At 61.9% G+C, this 14,434-nt stretch overlaps 1 protein-coding gene across 11 annotated transcripts in view; it reads left to right on the top strand.

The window, feature by feature from the left end:
* SLC12A7 (solute carrier family 12 member 7) overlaps positions 1–14,434 on the top strand; it is a 99,786-nt gene that overhangs the window by 42,740 nt on the left and 42,612 nt on the right. For all 11 annotated transcript variants that reach the window (XM_037015429.2, XM_037015436.2, XM_037015427.2 and 8 more), the window contains exons 2-7: positions 6,123–6,217; positions 6,555–6,677; positions 9,069–9,215; positions 10,327–10,381; positions 12,136–12,266; positions 13,433–13,674. In XM_037015429.2, the coding sequence (XP_036871324.2) occupies positions 6,123–6,217; positions 6,555–6,677; positions 9,069–9,215; positions 10,327–10,381; positions 12,136–12,266; positions 13,433–13,674 (793 nt within the window). The remainder of the gene's footprint in view (positions 1–6,122; positions 6,218–6,554; positions 6,678–9,068; positions 9,216–10,326; positions 10,382–12,135; positions 12,267–13,432; positions 13,675–14,434) is intronic.

The raw sequence follows: 14,434 nt of genomic DNA on the forward strand, positions 1-14,434 counted from the left end.
GCAGCCTGGAGAGGCGGCTGGCACAGCGCAGGCACCCCGCACAGTAGGACGCTTGGGCCCAGGAGGCCACTGCCCCCCAGCACCTATGCCCCCAGTCTTCCTCTGTCCAGGCTTGTCCTCGACCTCTGCCATCATGAACAGGCACAGATGAAGCAGGTATGAGCCGGGTGAGTGGCCTCCCTCAGATAGTGGGTGCCAGCCAGAGGAGCACCCCTGCCCCCAGAGCTCTGTGGGCCTGGCAGAGTTGTGCCTGGTGTCGTCAGTCCCTGCCTGGAGGAGGTGGCTCTGCCTTCAGGCTGCATGAGGACCTGCGGACTATGGGGTCAAGGCTTCCTTCCTTCAAACTTTGATTGTGACCTGTTCTAAGGACACATAAAGAGACATAAACCAGAGTTGGCGTGTATTGAGAGAGCCGCCAGGGCCCCAAGAGGCCCCAGCATTATCACCAGTGTCCTCCTTCATGGACGCGCAGTGAGGCCACAGGGAGAAGCATTTGTGTTTTCGAGTGTCTTGACTCCCGCAGCATCAAGGGAGGTGTGCTGTCCCCGAGGCCAACCTGGCCAGGGAGCAGAGTGGGGGTGCCCGCCAGGCCTCCTTCCACCTTCATGCCCCCACATCTGTCCTTCCCAATGGGTGTTTCTGCCGGCCCAGGAGTGCTTTGGAAAATGCGCCCAATGGACTAAATGAGGCTCTCAGAAAATGAAGCGGGTGGCACTCTCCTTAAGGGACGGGTGGTTGAGATCAGGGTTCACAGTTCTTGGGTAATAGGAGACCACGGGTACGGTTGCTGATGAACTCTGGGAGGTGGGTGCTGTCCTCAGATGGGAAGGAGGTGTGCCCCGCCGTCCACATTTGTGTGTGCCCATCCCGTGCCGTGCATGCACCGTGAGCTGCTGTGGGATGCGTGACCGAAGGCACAGAGGTCCTGACCAGGCTGGTCCTGGCCTTGCTGGCACAGTGTTCACTGGGTTCCCCACGTTCCCCATCCATTCCTGGAGCAGAGCGAGTCCCTGAGTGGCAGCTGACCTGACTGCTTTCTCCCAGCCCCACAGGGGCGCATGCTCGGATGAGAAGGTGGGGCAGCTTTAGCCCCCGTTTGATGGCACCAGAGCTGCTGGGTGCCCCGGGAGGGACGTGCATGTCCTTAGGTTATGGACACCCAGTGCTGGTGCATGGCTGTCCCTGTGGCTGGCAGAAGTCTCAGACCTGCAGACAAGTCTCTGTGCCGCCCGCTGTGGGAGCCCGCGGCACCCAGGCTGTGCTTTCCAAGCTGAGCTGGGCTCTGTGGCCTGGGTGCACCTCTGGGGACAGGAAGCTGGTGAGGCCAGAGCTGAGCAGCACAGCGGCTACTTCTCCCCGGGACAGGGAACATGAGGCCCAGTAGCTGTGACTTTGCCCAAGGTCATGTGCACAGGGCTGGAACCTGAAACCTGGTCAGGTCCCCTCCCTCCCTCCCTGCCGGGCCTGCGTGTCCTCTGGCCTGGCCTGGAGAGCTGCGGCCCTTCCTCCGTGAGCACAGTTGGGAGCCTCTGGTGTGGGTCAGCATGGAGCTTTGCTTCCAGAGAAAAGACTCTGAGCAGGAATCCCCTCAAAATGCAAGGACCCCATGTTTAAGCAGAGGGTTTCAGAAATTCCTTTTTTTGGAGTGTATTTGTTTTTAGACTTAATTTTGACACAGCTTTAGACTTTGGAAAAGTTGTGGTAGATCCAAAGAATAAAGGATTCCTGTGTTCTTGTGCTGCATAAATGACATTTGCCACGTATTTGTCTCCCTCCGCCTCTGTCTGTCCGGTTTCTCCTGAACTTTTGAGGGTGGTTGTGTATTTCTTACAAGCATTTTCCTGTGGTGGACCCCAAACCAGGGATCATCACTGACCTGAGGTCCAGCCCAGCAGGTCCTTTGCAGACACTGGGCGGCCCCCAGCCCTCCATGGTCCCTTCCGCCTGGAGCAGCCTGCGGCCTGTCTGTCATGGCCCCACCATCGTACGCAGCTGCCTTGCGGGGGCCTCAGGAGCCCACCTTCAGGGTTTCTCAGCCCAGATGCCGACCTTGACCCTTGCTCAATGTCCTTGCCTGCTCTGGGCTGAGTGCCCCAGGGTACTGTGCGTGGCTGGGTCCACTCCTGTCCTCCACCTGCTAGTCCACATGCTGGCCCCCAGGGTGAGCTGGCACTCTGGAGGAAGCAGCCTGCCGCCTGTCCTGTGGTCACATGTGTGAGCTGGGTCTTCACTGTGACCGTTGACTGTGATGCTCAGACCGTCTCCAGGCGGCTGTGGAGTCCTGTGCATTGACCGCTCTGTCCTGGGTGTGTCCCCTGCCCCAGCCTGGAATCGCCACTGCTCTGTGGAGCCCAGAGTCTTAGAGTGGTTCGTGTCTGCTGACCCACGTGTTTCTACTGCTGCCAGACAACCTCAGCAGAGAGCAGGGAAATGCGTGTGTGTGGTCCCAGTTCCTGCCCACACGTGCATGTGGATAAAGAGCTCCACCCATGGTAGCCTTCCCCATACCAGTCCCAGCCCCCGCTTGGCTCCTCTACTTGGGTTTGCACCGTGTGTCCTCAAAAGCACCCACAAAGGAAGCTGCGAGCCGGAGCCGTGTCCCCACACATGGCCGCCAGGATGGCGCTAGCTTATGGCGGGCCATCTGCCTGGGCGGTCTGTGCATCCACCCCCCTGAGGTGAGCTTAGCATCACTTGAGAGGTTTTGTCCCGGCATTTGCCATCTGATACTGTCTTTGCGGTCACTTGACTTACCACTGAGACACCCGAGTTGTTTCTGTTCCACCACTTCAGCCTTGTTCTGCTTTTCCTCTGCTAAGTGTGTGGAACGTGGGGTCTCAAAGGCTACACAGCAAGGCGTGCCCCACAAGCTGAGTTGAATGCAGGAGAAGACGGGTGCTGCTGGGCTGCCAGGGGCTGGGAGGAGTCAGGGAGGCCTGAACCAGTGGGTGTGGGGCTGGGCAGGGCCCAGTCGACTGAGTCGGGGTGAGAGGAGCCGGGTTGTGGTGGTCCTGGGTGTCTGGCCAGCTCCCTGCCACATCCTCAAGGTACCATGGGGGCAGATTGGTGGACACCCCTGCCTGAACACCAGGGGCTGGTGACCCTTCCATCTTTTGGGGGTTCTGTTGGCCCAACAGTGACAGGGTCACCACCAGGACCTGTGAGCAGGTGACCCTGCTGTGTCACACTCACCAGGGGTCCTGGGGCACCCTGGTGGCCTGAGAAAACCCAGTTTTGGGGAGCCTCTTCCTCATTCTCACTTGAGATCCCTCTGGCGTGGGGTTAGGTTGGTACACAGAGCCCAGCAGTGCGGCAGGAGGTGGCTGGCCTGCGTGGGGCTGGGAGGGCCAGGGCAGGCTGGGTGGACGGGGTGGAGGTCTGCTGGGCGTGTCCCTCATGCCCCTGCTCTGGTGGCCCCTGACTGAACGTCATGGCAGTGTGATACCTGGCAGAGGCCCAGTGGCGGGCCTCCTAGGTAGGTGAGGTGGTGGGGACATGGGAGTGCAGGCGGAGCGGTAGGCCCCATTCCCGGGCCCCTGTGCTCCCTGCTGGTGGCTTTGGGGACAGCATTGCTACCCCCGACCAGATGGGACAGGGCAGGGCTCCGAATCACCAAGGGGTTGCTGACCTGGGCGATGTCATTACGAGTTTTCCATCCATTTTGAATTTAGGGTGGCAGATCAGGCCCTTCATTTCGGGACCCGTCTGTGAGCTCGCCAGCTGAATTCAGGCCTGTGCGCTGTGCTCCTCCGTGGCCCGGTCACCCTGAGGGCTGGTTTGCCCAAGTCCATGACCGGGGGCCTGACAGGTCCGAAAGGCCTCCGAGGGCAGTGCTCACATTGGGCCCCAGGTTGCACCTCACGGGGCTGTGCTCTAGGCTGATGGGGTTACTGGTTGGACGCCTGTGGTCCTGCAGGATCTGGTCCCCAGAACTCCGCTGCTGTCCAAGCAAAGCCAGTAGATAGCGTTGTGAGGGCCTGACCCCAGGGGCCCCTCCAGGTCCTGGTGGTTCCAGGCTGTTGGCTGGCACAGTGCAGGCCCTCTGAGACATCGCCCTCAGCTCCGAAGGACCTTCTGGGCCTCACAGGCGCCACACTGGGCTTCTCCTACCTGACCCTGTAGGTAGCTGGCCTTGCCAGGCCCCAGCACCGCTCTGCTCTGGGGGACCCCAGGGGCTGCAACCCCGCCACATGGGATGTACCACCTGCTGTTCTAGTACACCATGGACGTCACTTCCTGTCGGCTGTAGCCCTGTTTTTAAATAGGATCACAGACTTTTGCTGTGAACTGAACCATAATTTGAGGACCAATTCCTGCCTATGAACAACTTGGCCGTTTCATTTAACCCTATAAAGTGCTGTACGATGTGTCTGAAAGCATCTGGTTAAAGGTCAGGACTTGGCAGGCATGGCCGTGCCAGCTAAAACCCTGTGCCTACACCGGAGCCCCTGCCCCACTGGGCCCCCAGACAGGCTCTGCTCTGCTGGCCCCTGGCCCCTTGCCTATGGGGTGAGGCGGGAGTGGCATTCTTTTGCTCTGGACACATGGCGTGAGGCTGGCAGTCTGTGTGTGCTGGGCACTTTCATTCTTACAGCACCTGCTGTGTGCTTAGGGAAGTAGGTGAGCGGTGGCCACCCTTTCTTCGCTGGCCAGGGGCCAGGGTGTGACCCCTGCCCTCACTGAGGCCACCTTTGTGCCTCATTCCCGGTGCTGCTGGCGGGAGAGGGTGGTGAGCCCCACCACATCCATCCATACCCTTGTGGGGTGGGGTGCAGGGTTCCGTGCACTGCAGCTCCTGCAGCCCTCACTATACATGGGGTTTTCTGCATCCTGTGTTCTTCCAAAGCAGCCAGTTGTGTATCTTACTGCTGACTTGGCCTTTGGTTTAGGACAGGAGGCCCCTGGCCCCAGGCCATGCTGAGTGGTGGGGAAGGGGGCACCCTGTGTTGACGCTTCTTGGTGTCCACTCCATCTGCAACCCCTTGGGGCGTACTTGCACCAGGACACCCTCCCTCCGGGCCCTGGTGCTCAGGCTGCTGACCACCCCCGGCCCTCTTGGCAAACAGGAGCTAAGGTGTCAGTTCCAACGCCTGGGGCCTTGTGCAGGGTGATGTGGCCATGAGGTATGGTCCCCGCAAGGCATGGGCCTCCCTGTGGTCAGGCTGTGGTCCAGGGGACGGGTGAGCTGTCCTGTGGACAGTCCTGCATATTGCAAGGAGCCCCCGAGGCCTCCCGCCTGGGTCTCACCGCCAGGGGCAGCGCTCACCTCGGTGCTAGGCATGCGCAGCTGGCGGATCCTGCCTGCAGGGGCCCTAGGGTGACCCAGGCCTGAGGGGAGACGCGGGGTCTTGCCAACACTGCCCTTCCCTGCCTGGGTCCTTGCCCTCCTGCACATTTGCTGAGGCCACGCTGCGTGGGCCCGGCTCGCGCTGCATGCCTGCCTCTTGCCCTTCTGAGTGGCAGCCCCTGACCCCCACCCGTTGCTCCAGGATGGTGTGGCCCCCAAGTACCTGCCCCCTGTGCCCCCGTGTTCCCACGGCACCCTTAAGGTGGTCATACTGAGTCCTGTCCTAGGATGCGGGGAAACTGAGGCAGGGAGGACCAGGCTGTGAACCCAGCAGCAGCTCTTGACCCCAGAGTCACTTACCTGGATGGCCTTGGGGAGGCTTGGGCAGCTGGTGGGGTGGATGGGGTGAGCGACCCTGCCTCAGAGTCCAGGCCGAGTATGGCAGCCCAGTGGCCAGTGGCAGCAGCTGATGGTCCCCAGGAGTGGGCAATGTCTCCGTCCCGTGATACGGGCATGTCTTGTGCTCACGTGGCCGCCATGTGGGGTTCGTGCTGAGGCCAGGGGGTGTCCCACTTCTGACCCCAGTGTCTAGGGCTGGGGACCAGGACCCTGGTGGGCTTCGCTGGCTCGGGGTCCGGGCACAGTGACGTCCATGGGCGGCGTGCATGTCTGTGGTCTGAGGACTGTGACCGTGTGGCCTCTGCACTGCCTTGTGCAGCGTGGCCATGGGGCCCGTGTTCCACCGGGAGGCCTTTCTTGGGGACAGCAGATGCCCCATGGCTCTGACTCCCTGGTGTCCACTCACCCGGGAACTGACCAGAACGTCTCCCCACAGGTGATGGGGTTCCTCGGGAGAGCAGCCCGTTCATGCACAGCGTGGACGGGGACTCAGAGAGCGGCTTTGAAGGGAGGAACATGGCGCTCTTTGAGGTGAGTGGTGCCTTCTGCAGACAGCAGGACGAGGTTAGAGGCCGTGGCCATGGACCCCCTAGTCCCGGAGGAAGCACAGAGTCCGGGCAGGGCTGCCCGCCTGACTGGACAGTGTCTGGGAGGAGGCCCCGTGGCCAGAACCTTCCTGTGAGGGCCTGGGGGCCCCTCGGAGGGGCTGGGGCCTGGGGCCCCTGATCCCCAACTTCAGCTCCCAATCACCATGTCCCCTCTGAGGGCTTCAGGCTGAGGCAGAGCCCAGAAGTAGGCCGACTGGACCATTCACCTGGGGTGTCTTGGGGGGACTGGGTCACTAATTCCACGTCTTGGTCCCAAACAGGAAGAGATGGACAGCAACCCCATGGTCTCCTCCCTCCTCAACAAGCTGGCCAATTACACCAACCTGAGCCAGGGCGTGGTGGAGCACGAGGAAGCCGAGGAGAGCCGGCGGCGCGAGGCCAAGGTGTGCAGTGGCCCTGCCCCTGCCCGTGCCCCCCACCACCCGCCATGCCTGGGCTGGGCCGTGGCTCCAGGAGCGAGCACCCCGCGTGTGCACGGACGCATCCTCTCTGTTCGCAGCCTTTGGGTGATTCTCGTTTCCTCCCACTTCCTCTGTTTTGTATGTTTTCTTCCATCTGTGTTACTTTAAGATCTAAGATACAACAAAAATTTTGAAAATCACCCTCTAAGTGCAGGCCTGACCTCTGAAATCTGGGGCCACCCTTCTCTCTCTTCTGTCCCCCCAACCTCGGCAGCAGCGCCACCCTTCTGAGTCTCAGCTCCTCCCCGTGTGGCGAGTGCAGATGGCTCAGGTCGCGGGCAGGGCAGCTTTGCTGACCTGAAGGGTGGTTCTCACTCGGGGCTCAGGAAACACTCCTGGGAGGAGGGTGAGCGGGCCAGGCCCACAGGCCAGGGAGCACGGCGGTGTGGGGCCGGAGCTCCTGCCCTAGGCACGCAGGGCCAGGCCTTGTCTGTGGGGTTCCCACCAGCTGGACGTGACAGCTGAGCGCCCCCCCGCAGTGTGTGGGCAGTGGCGGAGCGGGTGTCCCGATGGCCGCGTCCCTGCACTCTCCCTTCCCCCGCCATCTGCCCTGCCTGACAGGCTGGCACTGCCGCCACTGTGCAGAGTCCCACATCCATACGGTGTGTCTTGCTCCCAAGCACCCGTGTCCAGTCTGGCCCCTTGGGCTCCAGCCGGGGCCCTTTCTGTGTCCTTCCTCTCGTGGAGGAATCGGGACCAGTGCCCACCTCCGGGACACCAAGGAATTGGCTCTGTGTTTGAGAGGATGTCCTTGTTCAGGATTGAACTGGATGGGGGATGGGGGGACCTGGGGTGTGAGGCCATGGCCTCTTTGGGACAGCCTGGTGAGGACCCCCACTAGCCCCATGGAGTCCTGGGTGGCACCAGTGGGGGTCACAGCTGTAGGACACTGTCCGAGTCCTGGCTCTGGATGAGTCACTCTCAGGCTCATTACTGGGGCTTTTCATGTGATGCGGGCATGGCCTGTGGGTTCCTGGGCTCTGCTCTGGCTCCAGGCTGCAGGGGGCCCACAGGCCTTCTTTGTGCAGAAGGCAGTTGTCTGCTGGGAACTGTTCCGGGGAGTCGTCAGCCTGTTCCAGGGAAAGGACACTTTCCCATGGAGGCTCAGGTCCCAGTGCTTCCTGGCATCTGCCCTGGGCCTCAGCTGGAAGCCCCACAGACCCCCGCTCACCACCCTAGCCTGCCAGGCTGCCTATCTGGCAGCAGACAGAAGCACAGCCCAGACCCCCCTTGCTATTGAGATGTAACCCGAGTGCCCACCTGGTCAGTCTGCACTGTGGGGACCCACTGCCAGGTCCGGACCTGGGCCTCTGTCCCCTAGGGACACGGGAGCAGGTGGGTGTCAGTCATGGGGGGACCAGCTGTCCTGTGACCCTAGATATAACTGCTGTGTGAGCAGATAGGCGAGTTTTGGCTGAGCTGAATCGGCGCCCCACTTAGGACTGAGTATGGGTCCCCTGCCCTCTTTGGCCCCTCCACAGACTGGGCACAGGAACTTGTCCCAGAAATGGGGCCTGGTTTTATGGTGGGGCACTGTCTGCAGTGCCTGGTGCCTCCAGCTGCCTGGGCCACATCCAGTTGGGCTGACCTTCAAAGTTGCCTTTTGAGAGAATTGAGGCCCCGTGTGCCCTTCCAGGTGGCTTGGGCACCTTAGCCGCTGGGTGGGGAGCTGGCTTCAGACTCACTGGATCAGGCGAGACTGGGAAGGCATTGTCCACATGGGCCTATATTCCTGGCTGCAGCTGAGGAAGCAGCTTCAGGGCACTGCCAGTGACCCCACGTAACTGAACCCCAGGGACAGAAGCTGGCACTGACCTGGCCCTGCTCCCCGCACGTTTGCATTCTCATCTGCGTTTGAGATGTCCCAGATGTGACGTGGGCACTGTGTGCAGGATCCACAGCCACCTCGGTTATTTACACACACATGGGTGTTGGGATGGCCTGGCGTGGGGGTGGGGCACTGGCCCTTGGTGTCCAGGCCTGGCATTAAAAGCAGGTTGCCCGGGGTGGTTTCAACTCGGGAGCTTAGTCTGTCTCAGGCTTGGAGATCCTGGCTCCCCGCTTGCCGGGTGGAGCCTGAGAACTCCAGGGGCTCTGCAGCCCTACTCTGTCCCGGCACGCATCCCTGGGCATCCATTTCTGCCCTGAAAGTTCCTTGTGTCCTATACCTGTTCTCCTGTGGGGTCTGCCTGCGCCAGCCCTTCTCCAGGTCCTGCGTCCCTTGCCGGCTCCCCCTTGCCCTGCCCCTGGCCCCATGCTGTCCCTGGGCTGGGCGTATGGCTGGCCTCCCAGACGCACTGTACTGTCTTGCAGAGTCCACGCATGGGCACCTTCATCGGCGTCTACCTGCCCTGCCTGCAGAACATCCTGGGCGTGATCCTCTTCCTGCGCCTGACGTGGGTCGTGGGGGCAGCCGGCGTCCTCGAGTCCCTCCTCATCGTGTTTATGTGCTGCACCTGTGTGAGTGACCACAGCGCCCTCCCCTCCAGGCGGCAGCTGGGCGTGGGCCTGCCATGTGGACAGCTGGGACCCCGGGATGTGCTGTGCTGAGGCCCCAGGCTGCCTGGCACCCGTCCCAGGCAGTGTTCTCAGGGGGGGCCACACAGGTGGTGGAATGTGGGCACCGTCACCACCTGAGAGGGGCCTGTCTTAGGACCAGGGGTCCGCGTGGAAGCGTCTAGCTGCTCTCAGGGTCCATCACACTGTGGCCCCCTGGCCCAGCCCCCACATCCCTGACCCAGCCTCACGGCATTGCCCTCTCTCGTGCCAGCTTGTGTCTGGCTCAGCTCCTTGGCACCCTTCTCCTGCCTCCCTCTGTTCCCAGTACGAGAGGGTGGCCCTGCTGCGCTGGGCCCGGGAGTCACCTGAAGATATTCTCTGAGGGAGCTCAGGGCCGGGAGTGAGAGACCCCTGGTGCCTTCGGCTCCCTTCAGCCCCCCTCGGCCCCCTGAGCACCCCTTGGCCCTCCTGAGCTCTCCTCACCCCCTGGTCTGCTCTGGGTGACGCCCCCACCCGTGGCCCTCAAGGCTCTGGCGTGGCCACCTGAGCAGCCCCACATGCTGTCCCTGCTCCGCCTGATGTGCCTGGAAGTTCCTTACGAGAAGCAGACCTGCCCAAGGGCAGAGGGGTCATCCTTACAGAGGCCCCAGGGTCCAGGGCCCTCGGAGGGACTTCAGGTCATAAACTGACTGCTCCTCAGCCACACTATGGCCCCTTCCGAGCAGGTGGTGACCAGAGGCAGCTGCCTTAGAACCCCCCACCCCAGAGAGGGCACCTGGGTGGGCCCCCCTGCACCCTGCGGGGCTGGATGGGCTCCAGGCATAAGCCAGCCCTTCAGTGTGCCTGGGGCATTGATTGAGTGTTTTCCGGGAGACCTGCAGGTACTCGGTGGGGGGAGAAAGTGGGAGTGAAGGGCCGGCTGCTGTCCTGCCATAGGGCTCCCGCGCCCAAGAGCACAGCCCCCGGGTCAGGAGCTGGGGTGTGGGCGGCTGGCCTGTGGGTGGGCACCCTGTCTGTCACCAGGTGGCCCTTGGGGGCACCCTCCTTCTGAAGGGGTCACGTGTCTTTGTAGACGATGCTGACCGCCATCTCCATGAGCGCCATTGCAACCAACGGCGTAGTCCCAGGTAAGGGGTGCCGCTCAGGGCTGGGCATGGGCGCTTTCCCCAGGGCGGGCTGAGCCGGTTCTCTGTGGGCTGGAGCTCGTACCACTTTGTGCTAATGATGGCCGTGGCATTGGCCTTCACCCAGGGTGGCCTCAGGTGAGGAAGAAAGTGGGGCCCTGTCCCAAAGGCCCTGGGCAGGTGCACCTTTTCCCACCTGGGGGCCGGCTGAAGGGGGCCTCCCATCATTGTTCCTGCGGATGGAGACCTCCCGGGGGTGGGTGGGAGAGGGTCCCCAAGACAGCTAGGCCCTTCCCACAGCCCCGTCAGTGGAGACCCCGCCTCTGGCTGTGATGCTCACATGGCCCCCAGCTCTCAGCCTGCACACAGACACCTGAGAGCCCGTCACCCTCCCCCAAGGCCCCCCAAGGACACAGTGGGCTTTTGCAAAACCAGGCTGGGGGCTGCCGTGCACTCATCCCCCAGCCTCTGCCCAGGCGCTCAGGCCACTGAGGAACACGTCCCCTACGTGGGAACGTACCGTAAACGCCTCTGAGATGGGCTCCTGCCGAGCTCATGCGGCTGCCCTCGGGGTTGGGGGCTGGTGCTCTGAGCTGTTGCTTCCCCTTGGCTCTGAAGTTTAGGCCCCCACAGACCAGCATTCTCTCTTCAGTCTGAGTCGTTTCTGACACTAGAGTGAAGCACACAGTGGGGACACGTGTCTGCCTTGGGACTCCGGGAGGACCTTCTGGGCCATTCCCAGTGGGGTTCACTTTGGCCTTGAGCCCCCAGATTATGGCTTGTTTCTCCCCCTTGTGTGGCAGGCTGACCGGCTCCATTGCCTGGGGGACTGTGCACATGGGTGGGCAGGGAAGGTGGGTACACGGTTTGCACCTCAGGCCATGTTCTTTATCTCTCATGAGAAAAGATGCAGGCCAGAGGCCTCTGGTTTATTTGCGACCTGGATTCAGGAGCGGAGAGACACCATCCTGCCCCCAACACATGTGCAGCCACGTGTGCATGAGGAGGCCCCGCCGGCCTTGGCCTCTAGGTCCTTGAGAAGCTGGCCGCCCCTGAGCAGGGCACCGCGTGCTCCATGGTGGTGGAGGTGTAGACGGGAGGGCTGTCCCTCTGCCCAAGGAGAGGGTGAGGGGCCTCCATGTGGGGCCTGCCCACCCAGACGGGGTTGAGCCCTGCTCTGCTGTGCTGTGTCCTGGGGAACCCCTTCCCAATTCATGGCCAGCTGGGAGGCGGCCCCCAAACTTTTTGGCTCCCTCAGGAAGACAATTCCAGAGGCAGATTGGTGCTAAGTTTCCTTTTCAGAAGAGGGGCTGTGCCCAGAGAGTTCTCCAGATGGCCCAGGGTCATGCCATCATCTCAGCTGGCAGCCAGGCTGGTGACTGCCCTTGGGGCTGTGGACCTCACCCACACTGGGGTGTGATGCACCCTGAGGTTTCTTAGGCTTTGGGGAGCAGAAGTTAAAAGAACCTCAATGTTGGGTCGTCCAGTGTATGGATGAGGAGATCCTAGGGGAGCAGCTCTGGGCCTCCGTCAGGACGGTTCTTCACGATCTTGCTGGGTTGCAGCTTCCAAACCCACCACATCTTCACAGTGAAGGGCCCACGTGGGGCAGGGTGCCCCTGGGGAAGGGCCCGCATGGTGCAGGTTGCCAGCAGTGAAGGGCCCACATGGTGTAGGGTGCTCACAGTGCAGGGCCTGTTGTACATCACGCACAGTGCAGGGCATGTCTAACTGCTGCTTCATGTGTGTCTCTGCAGCCGGTGGCTCGTACTACATGATATCAAGATCTCTGGGGCCTGAGTTCGGGGGGGCCGTGGGCCTCTGCTTCTACCTGGGCACGACATTCGCAGGGGCCATGTATATTTTGGGGACCATTGAGATCTTTTTGGTAAGTGTTTGTTTTGGAGCTGGTTTCCCGTACCCAGGCCCTCAGCCCAGGGTCAACTTGTTCTGGCACCAAAAGGCACCCATCTGTCCCAGACCCTGTGGGATCCCCTCCCAGGGGCTCGCCCAGTGCCCAGGTGCCTGCCTCCTGGAGCTCATGCGGGCCGTGTTCACCTCCTCAGCGCTGGGCTGTGATTGCTGCTGGACAGTGTCCTCTCAGCATGACCTGGCGTCCCTCTCGCTGCCTTTTGGGTTGACCCTCAGGTGTTCGTGTGTGACAGGCCACAGGTGTGAGCCCACGATTGTCCGTGTGGCCCTGGCCTTCCTGGTCTGGATGGTTTGAGGAGGCTGGGCTGGCTGGGAGGGAGCCCCCCAGTGAAGACTCTGGCCCTCCTGTTGTTTCTTGCTCTATCTACACACATGTCGGTCAGCCACAGCATGTGACCTCGCAGCTTTCCAGATCAGCAGGCCCATCCTGCATGGGGTGCATGCACATGGTTTCCTGGAGAATGGGACATGGCCCAGAGGGCCCACTGACCTCCAAGCAGCCTCTCCTCGGCTGTTCCCTGTCAGCTGGTACCTGTGCCAGGTCCCTCCACACAAGGTTTTCCCCAAATGCACAAGGTTTGCCCTGAAACATGAAGTATTTGCTCAATCTTTTATATGTGTTAAGAAGTGCTCTCCCGGTTTGCCCAGGCCTCTCAGAGGTCAGGCTGTCTCGGGGAGTCCGCTGGTACCTCACCTTCCATCATGTTCACCTGCTTTGGTGCCATGGATGTGGCTGCTGGAAATGCCCAATGGTGGGCAGGCTGACATCCCCGCTTCTCAGGGCCCACACCCGGTCCCACTGTGTCTCAGGCAGTGAAGGCCCTGGCCACGGGTCCCCCAAGCCTCAGCAGGAGGCATGAGTCCCCGCTGAGTGTGGCTGGACTGGGTGCCAGCCCCCCGCAGCTCTCGGGGGATGGCTCGGACTGGCTGAGCTGGAATCACATCCCTGTTATCAGAAGCCCCGCTCTTCCCATCGATTCTCCAAACCGGCTCATCCTGTGTCTGACACTGCCTCCCTGTGGGGTCTCGAGTTTCTTCTCGAGAGAGTTGCTGTCCCTCCGCGCTGTGGGTCCTCTTCCAGGCAGGGCGGGTGGCCCTGTTGACCTGGTTCCACCCCCGCAGACTTACATCTCCCCTGGCGCGGCTGTCGTCCAGGCTGAAATGGCCGGCAGCGAGGACGCAGCCATGCTGCACAACATGCGCGTGTACGGGACATGCGCACTGGCCCTAATGGCCGTGGTGGTCTTCGTGGGCGTCAAGTATGTCAACAAGCTGGCCCTGGTGTTCCTGGCCTGTGTGGTGCTGTCCATCCTCGCCATCTACGCTGGTGTCATCAAGACTGCCTTTGGCCCTCCGGACATCCCGTGAGTCCTGGGTCCCACCCCGGGGCATCCTAGGTCCTCTGCCCAGTGCCAGGCCAGCAGAGATGCAGCACTTCCTCCCAGAGCCTGGCCCACATCTGACCACACTGGTCAGGCCTAGTGTGGCGGCCTGTGCCCCACGGCCTTCCCATCTCTCGCTGGGCTCCAGACTGAGCAGGTCAGGATGCTCCTATAGCTGTGCCCTCTGTAAGCATAGAGGGTTTAGTGGAGGCCCAGGGGCACAGGGGGTAGCCCATGGCCTGGAGGACAGTCAGGCAGACAGGCTCCCGAGTGCGGCCCAGCCTTAGCAGCTCCTGTGTCCCAGCTCCCCGGAGTGCACAGACCCCATGTCCCGGCTCCCCGGAGTGCACGGACCCCGTGTCCCAGCTCCCTGGAGTGCACAGACCCTGTGTCCTGGCTCCCTGGAGTGCACGGAAGCCCCTGTGCAGGTTTGTCCCTGGGCCTCAGTGAGGATGCTGAGATGGGAGGAGGCGGCCCAGGGTCACAGGGCCTGTGAGCAGAGGTGCAGCCAGCTGCTGGATGGGCGGCTGATGCCGAGCCCCCCAAAATCCTGTGCATTGTTGTCTCCATGTGGAGCAAGCTGCCCACAGGGGGACATCCCTGCTTCCTGCGTCAGACCCTGGGATGGTATCCCTCAGCGCCAGCCGTCTAAGAGCCTGGGATTAGGGAGCATGGTGTTGGGCCAGGTCTTGTGGGGACACTGAGCCCTAGCAGCTTATGCCAATGTCCTGTCACTGAAGGG

The sequence above is a fragment of the Manis javanica genome, chromosome 1 (genome assembly GCF_040802235.1).
Source record: "Manis javanica isolate MJ-LG chromosome 1, MJ_LKY, whole genome shotgun sequence".
Lineage (NCBI taxonomy): Eukaryota > Metazoa > Chordata > Mammalia > Pholidota > Manidae > Manis > Manis javanica.